At 36.9% G+C, this 22,595-nt stretch overlaps 1 protein-coding gene across 2 annotated transcripts in view; it reads right to left on the bottom strand.

Annotated features, from left to right (window-relative positions):
- Positions 1-22,595, bottom strand: part of mkrn1 (makorin, ring finger protein, 1) — a 61,788-nt gene that overhangs the window by 14,788 nt on the left and 24,405 nt on the right. Inside the window, exons 2-5 of one of the 2 annotated variants that reach the window (XM_072267747.1) lie at positions 17,634-17,716; positions 12,758-13,002; positions 1,317-1,543; positions 509-723 (exon numbers count right to left, since the gene is read on the bottom strand). In XM_072267747.1, the coding sequence (XP_072123848.1) occupies positions 509-723; positions 1,317-1,543; positions 12,758-13,002; positions 17,634-17,668 (722 nt within the window). In that variant the 5' untranslated portion in view covers positions 17,669-17,716. The remainder of the gene's footprint in view (positions 1-508; positions 724-1,316; positions 1,544-12,757; positions 13,003-17,633; positions 17,717-22,595) is intronic. The other variant, XM_072267746.1, reaches the window with a different exon arrangement.

The raw sequence follows: 22,595 nt of genomic DNA, 5'->3' as shown, positions 1-22,595 counted from the left end.
CACCTGACATGTCCTGTAGATGTAGAGACAATGGTGCAACATTGCACCACACCACTGCAGCAACCCACTCCAACTAGTCAGAATTTTTTTAAAAATTGCTTGAGGGATACACTCTAGGACCCTTTCTCCTCCAAAGCAAATTTGAACATACAATTTAATTGGAAGAATGTATATAGACAGGACAGTAAATTACTGAGAGTAGATCTACAACACAAACATCAGTAATTACAAATTAAAGCTAAGCAATTATAAATGAAAATTTCAATCCAAATTTAAAAGAGGTCATCTATTTAAGACAGATAAGGCAAGTTTTATTGCCCTCTGAGAATTAGGAGCCTTTGGAGCTTGAATAGAAAAAGACTTGAAGATTTTTAATGCAAAGTTAAGTACTCAGTAAGCAAAGTGGTACAAGCTTACTTAGGACAGGCAGAAACAGGAAGCATAACATCTTTGATCTTTATTGAAAAACAGAGTAGGCTCAAGACATTTGCCTTTTCAAAGGACTTACTTTACAATTTTATTTTCAAATTGTTTAGCACTCCTCCATTTTCGAATACAATTGAGACAGTAGGTATGACTGCAGTTGGACATGATTCCAAAACGCCGCTCACTTGCATTTGTTTTCTCGTATATTACTTCCATGCAGATGCCACATATAATGTCCTTGCTGCGTTGAATGGCAAAAGATAGTTCCATGTCCTTCTCATGGGCCTCGATACAAGCCTATAAAGTCAAGAAAATGCAATATTACAATTTTAAGAAATGTAAATTAAAGTTAACATTGTTGACATTCACATTCTAAAAGTAAATGCTACATGAAAATGTTACATATTCAAAGATTTTTGCTTAAAATCTCAATCAAAAACAGCATCCAAGATTACAACCATACATCATCATTAGCAATTCAATGTGTTCAAATATTTTAGTACATAATTCACAACTCTACTTTTGAAGTACTCAAACTACTTACTTAACATATTCCTTAGCACTGTTTACAACCATAATCCTGCCATCAGCTACATAGTTTGATATACTTTGTCTTCAGTATAGCATTACTAAACAGTGTTAAAATAAACCAGTGTTTCATGGACTATTATCTGCATTAAACATGAACAAGCAGCAGGAGGAATTGGTGTAGAGCAAATGGCTCAAATATGAATTTCAGAGCAAATTTTATCCAGCAATTGTATTTTATTACAAATGGAATAGGCAAAGTGATTATCCACACTTTAAATCTGTCTTCATTTTACCGTCACATACTGATTTAAAGGATCTTAAGCACAATACAACTCTTTCCTTGCTGTTCAATTACTTGCCTTTATGTGGTCTGATCTTTGAGAGGCATCAGTTGGGTGAAGAACCTGCAGGCCACACATATCGCATACATCTCCATGGAGGTAAACGCAATTCACACCATATCGGCACTCTCCCAAAGCAGCATATGGACACATTTGTTTCTTAACTTCTTCAACAGTCTGTGTGGCCTCAAAGCTCTCTTCTATTATTAACTTTTCCATTCTTGCTTCCTGGTAAGTTGGTACAGCTGTAATGAGAATATTTAAATGATCCTGTAACTAGTTACCAACAGGACCTTACAATAGTGTATCAAAAGTACAATTTCAATTCACTACTTAGACCATATTAAAATATCATCCAATAGACTTATAGAAATGAAGCAAGAAAAGGCAGAAATGTTCTGATGGGGAAGTTGAGGTGGGTGGATGAGGAGTTAATTTGGTTGCCAAACTTAGTTACTAATTAAAGCTTCTCTTAAACAAAAATTCCAGAATGTAGTGTGCATGTATTCCAGAAATGTTGGCCATGAGCACCTAATGAGCAACAGTTAGTAACCTTCTCCTGAAGGAGAAAGAAATGCTTTATTTACAGTGTCTGAGATGAGCAAGCTACAAAGATTACATTCTAAGGAAGAGCTTGCTCCCCAATTACTTGTACACTACCATTCAACCTGAATAGAAATAGACTACAGGCTCAACATACTAATCAACTATAATTGTTGAAGTTCAGGCCCAAGTAAATGAAAGCTTAAGCATTTTCTACTAGAAAGGAGAGGATTCCTAGCCCTAAGCTATCTCTGACCTCCTGATCACTTAATGAGATCAAAGTGGGCAATTTACTGGCACCTTTTATGTTTTAAAAACACATGGGAGGCACAACAGTAGAATCACAAAAACAAAATATATGGCTGATATTTTTACGTGGATGCAAGAAAAGATAAAACATTTTTCAAAATACAGCCATCATTTTACATCTCAGAACAGTTTCAACCTAGATTTCTAATAAGCCATTACTAGCAGATATTTATTGCACACATGATAGAATACAAGCTTGTCTCAGGCAAATAAAATTGTCAGCAGTACAATCTTATTTTTGACTATTAATTATCAAAATACATGCAGATTAATGTGTAGACCAGGATTAAAAATAGGTAACAATTCACTCACATCTGGTATTGTACGAGTCAGATAGATCTCATTCTCAACTCCGCTATGTATAGTAAACAGCAGACAAAAAGATCATGTATGGCTTGTATATGACTCCTGTCCACGTGTACCAGGGCTGTAAAATTTCAATCACAACTAGCCAGAGTTGTTACATTTTTAAGTTCAAGAAAGTTTGCAGGTAACTCAATAATCCCTCTTCTTCTCTCTATAATTTCTGCTAGACAGATCCTACAAAGCCTGTTGCTGTTCCTTCTGGCACCAAGACTAGCTCCTTATCTAGACCAAAATAAGTTTATTATTTGGTGTGGATTCAATTCCTTGGTTCAAGTTCAATTAGATGTTTGAGTGAAGTGCTGTTTTAGAAAATTCCAAACAAAGTTCTACCATTAAATGGATAACTTTTTTTTTCCTAGTATGGAGTACTATTGCAAAGTGAGTTTGCTGTATATACACAAGAACAAAACATTAAATGTAGTAGCAGGCCAAACTATGCTGGTGTTGGAACAGCTCATATTCAAATTTATGACATCTCAAAAGGAAGCATTTATTGTGTATCAATATCAGTGTATAATCAGGTGTCTGTTTTTACAGTCCTTCTCTATATTTGGTTCACTCAAAAACTCAGCTCTTCTCCAAGATATTTTCATTACAAGGATCCAAAGAAAATGTAAAATTTCCAGAGTGGCAGCTTCCTGGGCCATTCACACCTTTCACCTGTATTGTTATCAATTATAAATTTCCATAAAAGCAGCATAAACCACAGGATGTTGATTTTCAATTTTCTTTATTAAATCAAAGAAATATAATAGCTATGATTATTTCTAAAATGTTATCACTAAAACATTACTACTGTCTGCTGCATCATTTTGAAGAGCTATTTTACAAATAAGAAAACAAAAACCATTACAATAAAAGTTAACTTAAAATACCACTACCAGTCAGTTATGTCTTGATACTTATTATAGGTTTAGCACACTTTAAACCTTATTATAGGACATGCCTTTAGTTTTAAAATATTATTTTGGCTAAAAACAAAATCAATGCCTAAGCTAAAGGTAAATCAGCAAGTCTAGGATCATTTCTACATAACATATATTACATAAGTAATAAAATCAACTCAAAACATAAGCCATAGGTCCAAATGTTCTCAAACAACTTGCACAATATTTAAAAAGCTGACACTGTAAAGATGGTCAGCAATTTTAGGATTGCATAAGAAAATTAAAACACCTGGAATCACAGACGTTTTTACATTTAGCAGTAAACACCAAATCAAAATACTTATTCCAAAGGATTAAATTTAAAGGAAATCTTTGCTACATATTTGGAAGATGCTTTCTTACCTCATGAGGCTCATACATTATTCCTCAAATATAGAAAGCATATTTGCGTTTATTGAGCATTTGAACAGTTGTATGATAGAGCACTGCATTCTGTGATTGGAAGTCAGGCTGTAGAATTTTTTGGGCAATCACGTCCACTAGCATCAAGTTGCTGAAGGATCATTTTATTAAAATGATATTGGCTGATATACACATGACAAAAAATATTTTATGACTACTATTGCAACTGAAGAATACAGAGATGCTTGGATAGCATTGCAGGTTCAGGAAATGATTTAATAATCAATAATGTTAGCAGTTATCAGTAAACACAAATCCTGAAATTGATTTCTTAGTTTTCTTTTATAAAACTAAGGATATGTCACAATCTTATATAGTCCTGTGCAGTTTATCATTTCCTGGGTTTAACTGACCATTTACGTTATTTTAAAGTTGAAAGAAGGAGTAATGAAACACTTTCAACTGCTTATTATTCTAAAGTAACAATATCATTCCAATCCTAAACAAGTTTTCTTAAGCACACATTCCTCAATGACTGATCACAACATATATCAAGCCACTCAGATTGACTATGCACTGCAATTGTACTGTTCTATCTCCTACTTGCTCAATGTTAATAACCCTTTTATAGAATCTTTGCTATTGTTGCAACACTTTGCTTTAAATAGGCAAATTAAGGGCAAAACTTACATTACAATAATCAATCTGGACTGATACCTGATTTAAAAAAATATCAAGAGAGCAAGAAAAAAGGCAACAATAAAGCTGCGACAAGCAAAGTCAGATGGGGAAAGTGGGAGAAAGAGCTAAAAGAATTGGAGCAAGTCCTTTGAGCTGTTTCTATTGTTCATTTAGATCCTGACTGATCTGTACCCCATTCTATTTTCCTACTTTAAAACTATGTGCCTCAACACCAAAGCCAGCATGGTTTTCTGAAAGGAAAATCCTGCCTGCCTAACCTACTGCAATTTTTTGTGGAAATTACAAGCAGGGTCCACAAAGGAGATGTAGTAGATGTGGTGTACTTGGATTTTCAGAAGGCCTTTGACAAGGTGCTGCACATGAGGCTGCTTAGCAAGGTAAGAGCCCATGGAATTACAGGGAAGTTACTAGCATGGGTGGAGCATTGGCTGATCAGCAGAAAACAGAGTGGGAATAAAGGGATCCTATTCCGGCTGGCTGCTAGTTACCAGAGGAGTTCCACAGGGGTCGGTGTTGGGACATCTGCTTTTTACGATGTACGTCAATGATTTGGACTATGGGATTAATGGATTTGTGGCTAAATTTGCCCATGATACAAAGATAGGTGGAGGAACGGGTAGTGTTGAGGAAACAGAGAGCCTGCAGAGAGACTTAAGATAGTTTAGGGAATGGGCAAAGTGGCAAATGAAATACAATGTTGGAAAGTGCACAGTCATGCACTTTTGTGGAAGAAATAAACGAGCAGACTATTATTTAGATGGGACAGAATTCAAAATGCAGAGATGCAAAGGGACTTGGGAGTCCTTGTGCAGGATACCCTAAAGCTTAACCTCCAGGTTGAGTCAGTGGTGAAGAAGGCAAATGCAATGTTGGCACTCATTTCTAGAGGTATAGAATGTAAGAGCAGGGATGTGATGTTGAGGCTCTATAAGGCACCTGTGAGATCACACTTGGAGTATTGTGTGCAGTTTTGGGCTATTTTAGAATGGATACACTGACATCGGACAGGGTTCAGAGAATATTCGTGAGAATGATTCCAGGAATGAAAGGGTTACCTTATGAGGAATGTCTGGCAGCTCTTGGGCTGTATTCCCTGGACTTCAGGTGATCTCATAGAAACATTCCAAATGTTAAAAGGGCTGAACAGATTAGGTATGTTATTTCCCATGGTGGGGGAGTCTAGGACAGGAAGGCACGACTTCAGGATTGAAGGATGTCCTTTTAGAACTGAGATGTGGAGAAATTACTTCAGTCAGAGGATGGTAAATCTGTGGAATTTGCTTCCACGAGTGGCTGTGGGGGCCAGGTCATTGGGTGCATATAAAGGCAGAGATAGTTAGGTTCTTGATTAGCCAGGGCATCAAAGGGTACAGGGAGAAGGCAGGAGAGTGGGGATGACTGAAAGAATTGGATCAGCCCACGATTGAATGCTGGAGCAGATTCGATGGGCCGAATGGCCTACTTCTGCTCCTACATCTTATGGCCTTAATTCAATTAACACCATAAAATATCCACTGCGTTTGTAATACAGTGGATTCTGGTTAATTGGGAAACATCAGGGTCAGTATATTTTGGCTCAATCAGCCGAAGTTTCTTGGAAATAGTTAAAAGGTATTTTAAAAAAAACTACAGTTTAATGAATAATGATTTATGTATTTAAAAGAAATACAGAACAAATTAAAATAGTACCAAACCTCCACAATACTACAAAACTGTGTCTTAATTCCTAATAAGTTATCGATGGAGGAATTCATCTGTGTGTTCTTATAATTGACTGTAAATGAACAAAATCCGTGCAGTCTCCTGGTGCAGATAACGGACTGCCTTCATACAATGCTTTAGATGATTGCATCCTCCAAATCTTCATTTTCATTGCAACATTCAAAATAAGTAACAATACCTTTGTAATTCCTAACTTGTTGAAATAGTTAAATTGTTTCATTTTCACTCCCAGCTGTTTCTGTTATCTCCAAGACTGAATACTTGAAACCACAGTGAGCAAGACACAGTAAATTGTCTTACTGCTTATTTCTTATCAACTATCAGTGACAAAAATCACTGATTTTTGAACACAAACACACGCAACTAATGCTGTAAGCACAGTGTAGTGTTTAACAGCCACAGAAGTGCACGTGACTGATGCTTGTTAGAAACTGTTTGGTCCCAATTAAGCAGCATAGTGTCCCAAATAAATGAAGGGAATCCCGGCTATTTTCTTGATTTAGTTTTTGTTCTTTTAGAGTTGTCCCAAATAAAAGGCTGACTCAGTGAACCCAATTAACTGGAATCTATTGTATATTCATAATTGCTTTATAATATTCACAATGGCCTTTGAAATTTTCATATTCTTACTGTGTGAAAAAAGTTTTCCCAATTTCCTATTTAAATGACAACAGCTTTAGACTTATTCCCTTCAATTTTCCTCCCACTCTTTTCACAGGAAATAATTTTGCTGTATCTGCTGCATCAAATCCTTTGCTCCATACTTAATATTATACAAGAAAACTCAAACCAAGTTTAAGCAACCTTCTTTCATAATTAAGCCCTGTAAGATCTTGATTATATTTATTAACAAGGACTTTTTACTTTGAATGTTCATGGGGTGATGAAGGGTAGCAGTTGTGGTGGGAGAACATGGACAAGAGTGCTCATCAGTTTAAATAAACACCAGAAAAGTTCAAGAATCCTGCTATAAATTCCTAATTAATAGGGAACAAATACAAATTAATCTTCAGTGTCAAATAGTCTTTAGCAAATGGCACTAACCGATCTACTCGATTTTGAATCAGATTCATGTATTATGGTTAGCCACACATATGCCCAAAAGAGAATAATGTGTATAATACTTTCCTGGTTGTATACTGTACATTTAAAAAAACCCAAGAGAGAATTCTTTTGAATAAACTATTGATGATTAGATACAAAAGTTGCAGCTGGTTCAAAAAATAATGGGCATCCTATATGATATCAGTAATAGATTATACTTAGCTGCATGTAAGCCAGTCAGCATAGCGACAATTATTGCAAGGCACAACTGCCTTGTCTCAATTGCAGCCAATGCCTGAACAAATACCTTCAATAAGTTCTCAAAGGCATGCCATGGAAGTATCATCAAATTTTGATTAGAGTCTGATGCCTAGGAATTTTATTCCTGCCTCTTTCTTAAACTCTATGACTAGAAATGTTCACCTTCATTAGTGGTAGGCAGCCGTTGATCTCAGGGGATCATGGGTTTACGCCTCTGGTGGACTGTATCCTCTCCAGGGCACAAGCCTGGGTGAGAAGGTTTGAAGAACTGGCCTTTGCCATGCAGCGGGTTCCCCCTCTCCAAGCCACTGATGTAGTCCAAGGGAAGGGCAAGTGTCAACACAGCTTGGCGCCAGTGTTGTCACAGAAGTTGACAGACTGAAGTTGTAAACATCAAACTACCTTCATTAAGCGACTTGAAAGTATAACACATCCTTTCAAATGGTACTGATTTATAAAGTTCAAGTACTGTATCTCTGAGGTGACTCTAAAACTCAGGAAGAGAGAAGAGATGGTTTAACAATTTAACCAATGATTCACTAAATGGCTTGACAAAAACATCCTTCATTAATCTTGTCAATTTGAACTACTCTAGTTTTTGATTTTCTTGCAAGCTGCTAATCAGACACATGTGGCACCATCATTTTAATGTTTAAGGAATTACTTCTAGCAACTTATTAGCCCAGATTAGTAATGACGACAATTGCTTGTTCTGATTTGACACTGAAGAAACTCAGCAGGAAAAAAAGTTCATAACTCAAATATTTACATTAAAGCTGCTGTACTAAATGCAGCATAGACCTCAGGTTTGTAATCCCACTGCAACCCCTCTATTTTCGCAGAGCAGGATGAAGCTAAAAGGAAGTCACAAAGATTTAGGTTCTTTCAAATAAAAGCATTAAAATAATCAAATATACAGGAAAAAAAACAAATCTTGCCACAGGTTTACAAATTATGCACAGAATAACATTTTTCTATGACCAAGCTTACATTCTTTATGCAAATACCTGCATTTCACCTGACACTCATGCAAAATGGTTCAAGGCCTAAAAAAAAGTCAGTAGCTGCAAATCAAGTCGCAGAATGAATTCAAAATACAGCTTATTTGCTACATTTAAACTATTCTAAGATTTTATTATCTGAGGCAATTCAGCTGATCAGCAGAAATTTAATCATGCCAACTGAACAGTAAATCAATCTTCAACTTCTGACATTTGATCCGTGTATTACCACCCATCTCTGAAAATGCTTCTAATGCCCTTCCTACTAAACAAAAACTGAAACATGAAAAAATTCAAAATAACTTAAACCTTTTTAGAAACTACATAAGGAAACTTTTGAGCAATGTAAAGGAACAAAGCACGTTATGTAGAAGGGATGACATTAAATACAAATCTAAACAGTTCTTCACTTTACATGGGATATGATGGAATTGGAATGAAAGGTTACTTCGTCTCAGAGCTCCGAAGAGAGTGATCAATCACTAGCACAAGTCATAAAACATTTACAAGCTAATCTGTCTAACTCACTCGCTAGATAACAGACACCAGGGAAGACAAAAATGGACTACATATTGAAAGGAATCTAATAAAATTAAATAAATTATGACTGTGCATTTTTACAACTGTAAATACAATTCTTGAGAAATGCATTGCATAGGCAAAATGTTGTTTTAAATTGCTAAAACATCACTATAGTAAACATAATGTTTTAAAATAGTCATTTCTACACACTGCAAAATAAGGTGCACTTCAAGAGCAAGTGAACAAGCAAGGTGGTTATGGATTCCATACTGCAGAGTACAACAGCTTTCTACCACACCTGGAATGCAAAGAAACCTGGTAACTGACCAGATAGGAAAAACAGCACTTAAATATTCACAACAGTGTAGTCAGGTGAAGAGTGACTTTAGCAGTGTGATTCAGAGAGATGGTGGCTTGATTGCAGTATTCTATTTCAATTCAGCTGCCTCCTTAGTTATTCCTTGCTGTAATCATGCTTGTGAATAAATGCTTCGTATACCAGTTGTCAAATATATGCAACCAGTCAAAAGGTGTTTGTGCAATAATTTTTATAGAATTTTTTTGGAAAGCTATCCAGTGAAATTAATTGTCAACAAACAGCTGAATAAATTACAATCCACCATTAAACTCAAAAGACAAATTAATTTTATTCTGATTCCTTAAATACTTGCCAAAGTGAATAAGGTTTCATATGCTAGACAAGCTTGCATAACCAACAAAGTTAGTTGAAAACAATAGTACCAAATGAATAATTTTTAAAATATCAAAACTACAAATTTAAAATTTACTACCACTTTCTGTAACAGATTTTAACACTAGTTAAAATTGAAGTCTCACTTTTTAGGATTTCTTCAGTAAATTCAACAAGTAAATCAGACTATAAAGTCTGGTCCTGGGTTGATCATACTATCCTTTCTCAATACTTAGAATAGAATAATACAGTTAAGTATAATAATGCTACTTCCCTCTCATATAATTTACAGTTTTGAATTATATTGTCAAAGTTCACAAGAATTTCCTAAAGAAGCCTGACTTTTAAAAATAAAAGACATTTGCCTCTGCACATGAAAATGCTAATTCAAGAAGGTCACCAAGTTTACACCTTATTAACATCAATGTGAAGATGACATGTATGAGACAACTGCTATTAATTTCAATGGTTATCAAATTTTCAAGTATTCAATAATAAAGAATCAAATTGAGTAACTTCATATCCAGGCTGCCAGCTTCGAAGTATTCTTTGAAGAAGTCTGCTGCCTTTTGGCTGCCGAAGGCATTGAATATATAAAGACCTGAAAGGTGCGCAATTTCTTTTATAGAAAAGGTAATTTCAAAAGAAAAGTGTAATTGCCAAATGTAACCTAACAATGCAACCAGGAATTGTAACCAGGAATTCATATGGTTATGGGAGAACTGTTCCCCTGTAAAATATGTGAAAACCAATTTTTATGAAAACTCATAACTCTTGAAACTAGGTGAACAGTGGAAAAATGGAGCTGCAGTTTCCCCTTCTGGTTTTAACAGCAGTGTATATACAGTCAGGTCTGCTTCAGTACCTGACAATCCACAAGCAGTCACACTGGATCAGGCACTTGAGAATCCTTTTGGGGAAAAAAGGAAATATTGTTTAATTTATCCACCTCTTGAGGAGTTTTACGTTACACACCAATATTCCTAGACAAAAATTTTAAAAGAATTGCAAATGTTGATGGCTTTTTAATATCAAAAGCTACTGGCAGAAGAAATTTACTTTGATTAAAAAAATACTAAAATTGATAGCTTAAAACAACACCAAATTGTTTTACTTGGATATTATAACTAGCCCTTTTGGCCAAAAGTTCATTCCTGCCACCTTAAGAGTATAATTTATAAGCATATGTAATGATGTTGGACATAGTTCTCAATTTGTATTCAAACATTGCAAATTAATTTTTATTAATAAATTTTATATTCAGTTTTACTAGAAGCCACATTGTTAAAAATGTGGAACTGTAAAGTTCTAAGGAGAAGCTCATCTGACTTCGGTAATTTAAATAGTTGCATTTTGGTCAGGAAAAAAGACCAAGGGATTCACAAAAATTAACACTTTAGTGTTTGTAATCGCAGCAAGCCTCAAGATACAGAAAATGCCAGAAAGATTCAGTAAGTACTTAATATAGGGGTGGGGGAGGGAGAGGTAAAGCGGGTGGGAGAAATGGATTAATCCAATTTTATCATCTTGCTCTCTCCAGACATTGCTTGACCTGCATTTTCTAGCATTTTCTGCATTTCAGATCTCCAACATCTACAGTATTTTGCTGTAGTCACACTGTAAATTAGATGTCAAAACATAAAATAATTGATTTTGATCTAGGAACCATAAATAAAGCAAATTCAAGTTCAATAAATATTCCTGATTTGTAAGAATATTAATATTACAATAAATCATGTTTAGTCTTTAACAGATAAGAGCAGAAAAACCACTGCATATCCATCTCATACACAACCACTATAAGTTACATGTTGAAAATAACAGATGTGAATAACTTCTCCATTTCATCAACTGAGGTAAACTCAAGGTCACCTCATCTTTCAAATGTCAGCTACTCCAACTTTGGTAGTATTTTCAGCTAATAAATGAATAAATCATTTGCGAGGGGGAAAAGTTTAAAATTTAAGTCCAGCTCAGTTGCAACCAAACAAAGCCCAACATAACCCTCAAGATTATTTCACTTGAAGGCATGAGATGTCTATTTCCAAGCTGGTTAAAATGTCACGTGGTCAGAGTTCATGAAAATAGGAATAATTTCCTACTGTTTTAACAAGTGTCCAGAAACATTTATTGTGTACTTATGAGCACCAGCCATCAACAAAGAGGTTTCACTGAGTGGGTGTTCATTCACCTCCCTCCAAACCATCCCCTCAATGTTCCCAGAGATATTCCAGTGCTGTTCCGCTGACTGCGCATGATATTCTTTTCACACAGCAAAGCAGTTCTGTATACGCAAAGACATGACATATAGCTCTGCAAAATTTTTAATTAGCCCGCTCGACTCTGCACAATTGCAAAATGTATCATGACATTTTTTCTGGTGTAATCTTTTTTGTGTTTTGTTGCAAAAAACCCCAGAAAAATGGAAACGGGTTCTATACTTGCAGCATTACTCCTTCCTCGAACTTGGTTTAGTAACACACAAATATAGATTTTAGGAATGGTTGCCTAGTTACACCTGAAAGCATTGCACCAAGGGTGAGTGTTCCAATTTGATTCAACTTTACACCATGGTTACCTTACTTTATATATTTTCCAAGAGGAATCCCTAAAGGAGTAGTGGGACAAAATGAAAAATGCCCAACACAACAATTTTGTGTTATGGGGGTAATTCAAGAGACAGTCATATAACCGACCATCCTATATCTAACATAAATTAGATAATTGAACTGGTTTAGTTTAAATATTGCCACTTCCATTTTCACAAAACATCAGCAAATAAAGCCAAAATGTCTTAAAAAGAAAAGCAAGTCTGAACCATTTTCCTTGCCCTAGTAAAGAAGCCCTTGTTTGTTTTGCAAAGTAGTAGATAAGGAATTGCTCATTACAAATATTGTAATGAATGTTGAATATTGAAACATACAGTAAACTGAGATATACTACAGTAGGTTGTTTGTTTTTTTTTATTTCATTAAACATCAAGCATGTAAACATGTCGAATCAGCTTACTTCGTCCACAGTATGGCTGTCCAGGTATAAACTCTGCTGCATTAACCCAGTCCTCCAGATTTGAGCTTGTTCTTGAAGGTTTGGATTCCTCAATCACTGCTGTTTTTGTGCTCATTTCACCATTTAATTTGGTAAGTGGAGTAAGTTTTGTAGCTGACGCTGTGGCAGAATCCTTCGGGGCCAATGGTGTAGGACCACTCTGAAACTCCGACAATCCTTGCTTTGACGGCTTCACATGGTCATACCTGTATATCAATTAGGGATGTAACAATTAGTGCAACGCAAACCTGTGATAACAACTCCCCCCCGCCCCCCACCCAGGAACACGACAGGAATGGGCCATTTAGCTAATGAGCTTGCTCTCTCATTCAATTACATCACAATTCTTTACCACTGCTCAACTTTGCTACATGTTCCTTAAAACCTCCTCCACAAGTCTACTAATTTTGGCTTTCAATGTTTCAATTGGCCAAGATTCCAGAGTCATTTGGAGAAAAGTATATATCTAACTTATCAAATTAGAGTAACTGAGGTTTGATGGCGAGGGAAAATAGAATTAGGGTCTGGCCTTCAGCCCAACTGCTCCATGCAAATCAAGATTCCCATCTACGCTCTCATCTAAGCATGTCCCATATCCTTCTCAACCTTTCCCATCCATTTACCTCTCTACATGCCTTCTAAATGTTGTTAATCTATCTACCTCGACCACTTTCTCTGGTAGTTCCTTTCACGTACAGACTACCCTCTGGATGAAAATGTTGCCCCTTGGATTCCTATTAAATCTCTTTAGCTGTTTACTGCTCAATCCTGGATAAAAAGGCTGTTTACATTCACCCTTTCTGTGCTCCTCGTCAATTTATACACCTCTCTACTATTTAGTTGGCAAATTATCTGCATTGGCTTCTCTTTACAATTTCTACTGTTTTCAGTCAAAAAACCATATTCCTTGCTACCCACTCTATTCTGCTCTCTATATTGAACTACATAAATAACCCCAAAGCAAGATTCAGCCATTACTACAACTCCCACTTCTACAGAATTACTTGACTTCATTTTCAACCTCGAGCTCAGCCAAAACAGCACTCCTCTATACTAATTCATACTACGACATGATCACCCCTGTTTGCTAACCTACACTGGTTCACAATTCGGCAAGTTTTGATTTTAAAATGTAATAATCCTTGTGACTTTAATCATCCCCTACAACTGTAATTCTCCAATTCTGGTATCAGGCACATCCCCATTTTTAAATGTCCCAGTCAAGTCCCTAAACTTCCCAAACTCTTCCACCTTTCCTTCCTCCTTAAAACAGCTCTCTATAACCAAGTCGATATCTGTCCCAATCCTTATTTATGCAATTTGGTCTCAAATTTTATTTGTTATGCCTCCTGTGAAGCATCTCAGGACATAGTTATATTTAAAAAGATGCTATGTAATTACAAGCACTGACCCAAATTGTGTAAAACTGAAATATAATTTCCTCACTTTTGAATAAAAACAAAGCATACATTTCAATAGGCTTTGTCATCATTGACAACTAGTGCACGTGTATGAAAAAATGCACCTAAACCAACCAAATGCTTTTGTACTGCAATTAAAATATGGATGTCTCATAGAACCAGGTTTGCAAGAGCTATCTGAACTCTGTATGGAAATTATACATTCTTCATGATCACATGCATTTCTTTGTGTTTCCTTTTACAATCCAAAAATGAATATGGTGATAGATTAACTCGAAATTGCTCCTTGCATGGCAGTGAGTGGCAGTATCTGAGAGAGACTGATGGGGAGAATTAAATGGGATTAAGGATTAAAATTAGCTTTAATTGTCACACATACAACGAAACAAAGTGAAATGTGGTGTTTTACATCAAAATCCATCAGTGAGGATTGTGCTGACTAGCTTGTAAGTGTTGCCAAGCTTCAACACCAAGAAAGCGTGCCCACAACTCATGAACCCTAATCGTATATCTTTGGAATGTAGGATTATTGTTAATGGGTATTTCAATGTCAGTGCTGACTCAGTAGGAAAAGGACCCGTTTCTGTGCAGTAGGACTCCAAGAACATACAGTCCTACATAAAAGCTCCTTGCTATATTCCCACCCCCAGCCCCAAAAAAGGTCTACTAGTTGAGGTCAGATGTGCTCTTTTCAAATTCTTGCTAAGTTTTCAATCTCATAATTGTTCAAGTACTTACTCTGGTCTATACACTGTAACGTGCATATAAATGTTAAACTTACAAGTCTGTCATCACCTGGAATATTCCTCGAGAGAAATATCACTCCAGCATTTATATTCAATGGGGAAAAGGCACAACCGCTAATCTGGGGAGTTTTAGAAAATGAACCTCTAATGCTTCTATCTTCAACATCTCTTACAAGTACTTTCTCAATCATATTCTTAAAATATATTGCTTATTCCTAGATCATACTTCAAATATATTGATTGGTGACGAAGAAATTGGTTGTTGACTTCAGAAGGAGTAGCGGACCGCACGACCCCCTTTACATCGGTGGTGCGCAAGTGGAACAGGTCAAAAGCTTTAGGTTCCTCGGGGTCAATATCATAAATGACCTGACTTGGTCCAACCAAGCACAGTCCACTGCCAAGAAGGCCCACCAGCGCCTTTACTTCCTAAGAAAGCTAAAGAAATTTGGCTTGTCCCCTAAAACGCTCACTAATTTTTATAGGTGCACCATAGAAAGCATTCTTCTAGGGTGCATCACAACCTGGTATGGAAATTGTCCTGTCCAAGACCCGAAGAAGCTGCAGAAGATCGTGAACACAGTGCAGCACATCACACAAACCAATCTTCCGTCCTTAGACTCACTTTACACCACACGCTGTCAGAGCAGTACTGCCAGGATAACCAAGGACACGACCCACCCAGTCAACACACTTTTCGTCCCTCTACCTTCGGGGAGAAGGCTCAGGAGCTTGAAGACTCATACAGCCAGATTTGGGAACAGCTTCTTTCCAACTGTGATAAGACTGCTGAACGGAACCTGACCCGGATCTGGGCCGTACCCTCCAAATATCCGGACCTGCCTCTCAGTTTTTTTTTTGCACTACCTTACTTTCCCTTTTCTATTTTCTATTTATGATTTATAATTTAAATTTTTAATATTTACTATTGATTTGTAATCCAGGGAGCGCAAATCGCAGAATCAAATATCGCTGTGATAATTGTATGCTCTAGTATCAATTGTTTGGTGACAATAAAGTAAAGTAAAATGGTGCATTTACTGCCCTCAAGCCTTTCACCATGGTAAATAACAAACAGAAATCACACTATCTAAAGTGAACCATGTTCTCAAGTTTTTAAACTGATGCTAAATTGCTTATTAGCCATTTCAACTTGTAAAAACTTGTAAAAAACTAACTGTGCCAATAGGTCTCGCCCATTGCAAATTTTAAAAAACACCAACTAGGGGTTGAAGGGAAGACTAATTGTTGATATAAAAACATTATTTTTGTTGCATTTTCTTTAAATTATCTCCCAGAATTAATTAATGTATTTATACACAGGACTTTGCTCTCTTTCCTACTTCTTAAATCTTTGTTCAAAAATAAAATGGCATCTATATTATCTTGGGAGGTACAACATTATTTTCATTTAGGTGGAGGTATTACAACAAGCCTTAGCTTAAAAGTTCTATTTTCTGCCATGGAAAAAAATGATGATCACCAGAAACAATTGACATCAAGTCCAGTGCTATGGTTTGGCCAAATAAATAGTTGATAATAGCATTGAATGATAATCCAATTTTGTTTGTTATAAGCAAGGGTTAGTTTAAAATTAGTTTATTTACTACCAGCTGCATTAATTCATTTTTTCAAATCCTCTTGGGTTTGCAAATACCAAGTTTTATATCAAGTAATGTTAAATTCCACTACAGAACTAATTCTACTTAAAATAGTTCCATAAAATAAATATGAACTTCAGCTACATCTGTTACAAGGGTATCTCCTGGAGATATTCATATTCTCAAATAAAATTTAACTTATATTTCCACCCTCTCATTTCACACCCATATCATGACTCCAAGCAATGTTATGTGAAAATACATTAGTTTCAATACATAGGTTGATGGATGCCACGGTTTATTTCATCATTTTGTCACTGCTCTACCATCTCTAAGTTGTGAGATTGCTAGCCTTACATTGTATGCAAGATGAGCAAAAACTTGTTTCAGATAAAAGAGGCAATCCTTCATTGTCAGTTTACTTCAAAATGTTACTTTGGAGCTCAGGATCAACTTTGTTATAAAATAAACATTTGCCAGATTCCTTAAGAAATGCTAAAATGAAGACCAAGCTAATCACAGTTTTGGGTGACCATTAACTATCCCATTTCAGAACTTCAGTTTTAATTTTACTTCTGGGTTTAAAGAATGCAATTTTACTTCTGCAACCCCATGCTACAAGGATTGAATGAATGGTTCAAAAATTGAGAATTGAGGGGGGAGAAAAGAGCTATGCCAGTACTTTCACATAAAAGGAATTTTTACTAAATATATTAGCAACTATATAATTTGTTTGCAAATAAAATGTTTTTTTTAAAATTTGGAAGTACCACCATTATAATGAGAGAATCTATGAAATCCTTTATTGCTGGAGGAAGAAAGTAAATGCATGAAAGAGTAATTTGTAAATAGTTCATTCATGAGAAATTTGTATTGCTGGCAAGCTATAGCTGGCATTGAACAAGTCGTAAACAGTCCCATTTTTGAACCATGTGCAATTAGGTGGGGAGTTTCAAGATTTTGAGCTAATGATGCTGGACAGCAATGCATTTCCATGTCTGAACCAAAACATTAACCATTTTCATTGGACCAGTAGCAGATACACATTACACACTAATGTGTCACTCACAGTACGCTGGAGGAACTCAGCAGGTCAGGCAGCATCAGTGGAAACGATGAGTCGACGTTTCGGGCTGGAACCCTTTGTCAGGACTGAAGAAAGAAGGAGGGGGAAGGATTTGAAGAATGCTTGTAGGTTCAGTTGAAAGACTAGTAATTTGAAAAACAAAGGGGCGGGGGAGGGGAAGCAGGGACGTCATAGGCAAGAGAACAATGGGTAGTAGAAGAAGAAGGAGGCAGAACCATGAGGGAAGTGATAGGCAGCTGGGGGAGGGGGCAGAGTTAAATAGGGATAGAGGAAGGGAGGGGGCAGGAATTACCGGAAGTTGGAGAACTCTATGTTCATACTAAGGGGCTGGAGACTACCTAGACGGTATATGAGGTGTTGCTTCTCCAACCCGAGTTTAGCCTCATCATGGTAGTAGAGGAGGCCAGGTACGGACATATCTGAATGGGAATGGGAAGCAGAGTTGAAGTGGGTGTAACCAGTAGTTATGTTTTGGGGATTTGCATTTAATTCAACATTACAATCATTCTGACAAACAGACCACAGGTGTAATGTGTATAGATGATGAGCAGTAGCTTGATGACGGTCGGGGATTCCCTGCTGACCAGAATCAACCCTACCGAGCGAAGCATCTTCAGAATTGTCTTGAAGATCCTCTTGACGCTGTTGTTGTGTGATACATTTTGTGAGTTTGACCATGGTTTTCTTAGCAAATAGATTCTAGGAAACCCAGTATCTAGCAACATTGATTTGCTATTGCCTACCATTGGGCGAACTAAAGAAATCGCCATTTCTCTTCCCAAGTGTTCATCTGCCTGTATTACAGCTGTTGACATTTGAGGTTCTAGCTCATCCGCCTTCTCCGTTAATATACACAAAATGCTGGTGGAATGCAGCAGGCCAGGCAGCAGCTATAGGAGGAGGTACAGTCGACGTTTCCGGCTGAGATCCTTCGTCAGTCTTGACGAAGGGTCTCGGCCCGAAACATCGACTGTACCTCTTCCTATAGATGCTGCCTGGCCTGCTGCATTCCACCAGCATTTTGTGCGTGTTGCTTGAATTTCCAGCATCTGCAGATTTCGTGTTCTCCGTCATAAGCTCAGTTACTGAACCTACCGGATCTGCCATTGGCCTTCGCTCGTATCCTGAGGAGGAAACCTTGCAAATGCTACTGTTCCGGGTCAGAGCGGCCCTGGGAGCAATGAATGACTAAGGGGTAACTCCACTTTCCCCAAAGCTCTGAAAGTTCCCAATCAGAGCCTCATCACCAGTTGCAGTTTAAAACCTGAACAATCCCTTGATTGCTTGCAATTAATTAAAGAAGAAAACTAAAGGCAAAAATTTACAATTGAAGCAAGGAATAGATTTCAAAGTCTAGAAATAGAATCTGTTGAAGATGATAGCAATCATGTAGAAATGAAATTTAACTCTCTAAAGTAGTGGTCGCCAACCAGTCATTCACGATCGACCAGTCGACCTTTGAGACTTGCCCACTAGATCCCAAAAAAAAAAGAAAAATGCGCACCGGGCAGAAAAGACTGGAAGTAAAACCCCGCAACCCGGGAAACAACCTCTCTTTACAAACAGTGGGAGTACTGGTATATTACCATTATCCTCATTGGTGTTAACTTATCTTGTAATGTGAACATTATAAACACTTCTCCCCCTTTAAATTCCAACATTCCCCAAATGTAAAAGAACTGGGAAACAAAAAACAGTGGTGTCATTAGCTTGTATACCCCTGAAACTTAGTGTCTCAGTAACAGTTTACCAATACAAAACACCTGAAAAACATGGCAGATTCAACATTCAGTCTAACGAAGGAAACTGTCCATTCAAATATTCAGTCTGTCAGGAGGTTTGCAAGGCCGCTGTGCTGCAACAGATGAAAATTATGAAATCTAAGTACAGGAGCTGTCTTACTGACAGACACCTCACAGAGTGTCTCAGATTGGCTGTCTATAGTCATGAGCCAAATTTCAGGGAACTAGCAGAAAGTATTCAGCCCCAGTCATCACACTGAGTGCAACAGTCAATTTTTATTCCTTAATTTTTCGTGTTGAACTAGAATTAAATAACGAAACACAGAATTAAAGGTGTTGTAATATGAGCATTATAAAAATAAGTAATACTAATTAGGATAATGGTAATATAGCAATACTCCCACTGTTTGTAAAGAGAGGTTGTTTCTGGGGTTGTGGGGTTTTACTTCCGGTCTTTTCTGCCCGGTGTGCATGCACGCGTCTAGATCGATCTTGCCTTTCACTAAGGCCAAGGTAGGGGATCTTGGGCTTAAAAAGGTTGGCGACCACTACTCTAAAGGATGCCTTGGTAGAATCAGCAAAAGTCAGTGACTCCTAGTAAAGATAAAAGCACAAAGAATAAATGGATGACAGATGAAATCAAAAATCTAATGGAAGAAAGGAGATGGAAGAAAGCAAATCCTATAGAATATAAGTCCTTAGATAAAAAAGTTAAAAGCTTATGTCAAAAAGCCAAAGAAGAATGGTTAAACCAGTAATGTGAGCAAATAGAAAGAATCCCTATTACTGATCCAAAAAGGTTACATCAACAAATCAAGAATATCAATGGTAAAAACCTCCTCTGTTCTTCAGGTGGATGTTTGAAAGCAAAGGATAGTACCATTATCATGGAAAAAGATGAGATTATGAACAGATGGACTGAGTATATGCAGGAATTGTTTGAAGACAACCCAGGTGAAAAACCAGAAATTAAGAAAAAACATTGAGGGTCCAAGTATTTTAAAATCTGAAGTTCATAATGCAATAAATAAGATGAAGAAAGGCAGCAGGTCCTGATGAATTAATAATAGAACAAATTATCACCCTTGAAGATTATGGAATTGAAATACTTACTGATTTAATCAATGACATTTATGAGACTGGAATAATACCAGAAGAGATGAAAAAATCAGTATTTATCACTCTTCCTAAGAAACCTGGAGCAATAGAATGTGAATTACATAGGACCATAAGTTTAATGAGTCATATCACCAAGATACTTTAAAGAATTTTGATGACAAGAGCTAAAAGTAAGATACAAGCTGAAATAGGTAAAGAACAATATGATTTTGTGAAAGACAAAGGTACAAGAAACGCAATATTGATGTTAAGGATGCTATCAGAACAAGCTATTCAAGTGCAAAAAGATTTGTTTGTTTTATCGACTACACAAAAGCTTTGATAAAGTGAAGCACAATAAGTTATTTGAAATATTACAGGAAACTCTAGATCTAGATTCGAAAGACCTCTGCCTGATCAGAAATCTGTACTGGGAACAAACTGCCGCTGTAAGAATAGATGGAGAATTGAGTCAGTTTACGAAAATCAAGAGAGGTGTTAGACAAGGGTGTGTTTTCTCCCCTGATTTGTTTAACGTGTTCAGTGAAACAATATTACAAAAAATAAGAGACGTCTTGGGAATCAAAGTTGGCAGTGAAAACATCAATAATTTCAGATATGCAGATGACACTGTGTTAGTTGCAAGTACGGAGGAAGAACTACAAAACTTAACTTATATACTGTTGAAGAAAGTGCAAAAATGGGTCTACCTATCAATTGCAAAAAGACAATGTATGGTGATATCCAAAAAAAGGAGAATCCTATCTGCAGGTTGAGAATAAACGGGGAAGATATAAAACAAGTACAGAACTTTTGCTACTTAGGAAGCTGGGTGACATCAGGTGGCAGGTGCAACATGGACATCAAGAGAAGAATAGGGATGGCAAAAGAGACCTTTACGAGAATGAAGAGTATACTGACCAATACTAAACTAGGCATGACAACCCACCTCAGAGTAGTGAAACGTTACGCTTATCCAGTTATGTTACATGGCTCAGAATGTTGGACAATATCATCATGGACAAAACAAATATCTAACGAGGACGTCATGAACAGAGCAAACACAAAAAGAGAAATAATGTATGAGATCATGAAAAGGCAACGTAACTTCATTGGACATGTGATTAGGAAAGAGGAGTCAGAATGCACAGTAATTATAAAGATTGAAGGGAAGAAAGCAAGAGGAAGACAAAGCCAAATGATGATGGAGACAGCAGCCAGAGAACTGGAAATGAATACCAATGAATTGATCCACTTGACCCGAAACAGGAGTGTGTGGGCCATGGCAGTCAAAGCTCAAACTGGGCACGGCACCTGATGATGATGATGATGATGTATAGATGATGACACTACGCTGATAGACCTACTTTATACTTCATTGTCGCCAAACAATTGGTACTAGAACGTACAATCATCACAGCGATATTTGATTCTGCGCTTCCCACTCCTTGGATTACAAATATTAAATATTAGAAATATTAAAAATAGTAAAAATTAGTAAATATTAAAAATTTAAATTATAAATCATAAATAGAAGATAGAAAAATGGAAAGTAAGGTAGTGCAAAAAAACCGAGAGGCAGGTCCAGATATTTGGAGGGTACGGCCCAGATCCGGGTCAGGATCCGTTCAGCAGTCTTATCACAGTTGGAAAGAAGCTGTTCCCAAATCTGATCTCAAATAATAATAAATAAACCTAATCTCAAATAATAATGAGGCAGCCTGCAGAGAAGTAATCTCCCTATATAGTGGTGTCGAGAAAACCACCTCTCTCTCAATGCCACCAAAACAAAGGAGTTGGTTGTGGACTACAGGTGAAATGGCGACAGGCTAACCCCTATTGATATCAGTGGATCTGGGACTGAGAGGGTAAACAGCTTTAAGTTCCTCGGCATAAACATCACCAAGGATCTCACATGGTCTGTACATACCGGCTGTGTGGTGAAGAAGGCAAAACGGCACCTCTTTCACCTCAGATGGTTGAAGAAGTTTGGTATGGGCCCCCAAATTCTAAGAACTTTCTATAGGGGCACAATTGAGAGCATCCTGACTGGCTGCATTACTGCCTGGAATGGGAACTGTACTTCCCTCAATCGCAGGACTCT

This window comes from Mobula birostris, chromosome 9 (genome assembly GCF_030028105.1).
Source record: "Mobula birostris isolate sMobBir1 chromosome 9, sMobBir1.hap1, whole genome shotgun sequence".
NCBI classification, from domain to species: Eukaryota; Metazoa; Chordata; class Chondrichthyes; order Myliobatiformes; family Myliobatidae; genus Mobula; species Mobula birostris.
This window is presented reverse-complemented; position numbering and strand designations above follow the sequence as displayed.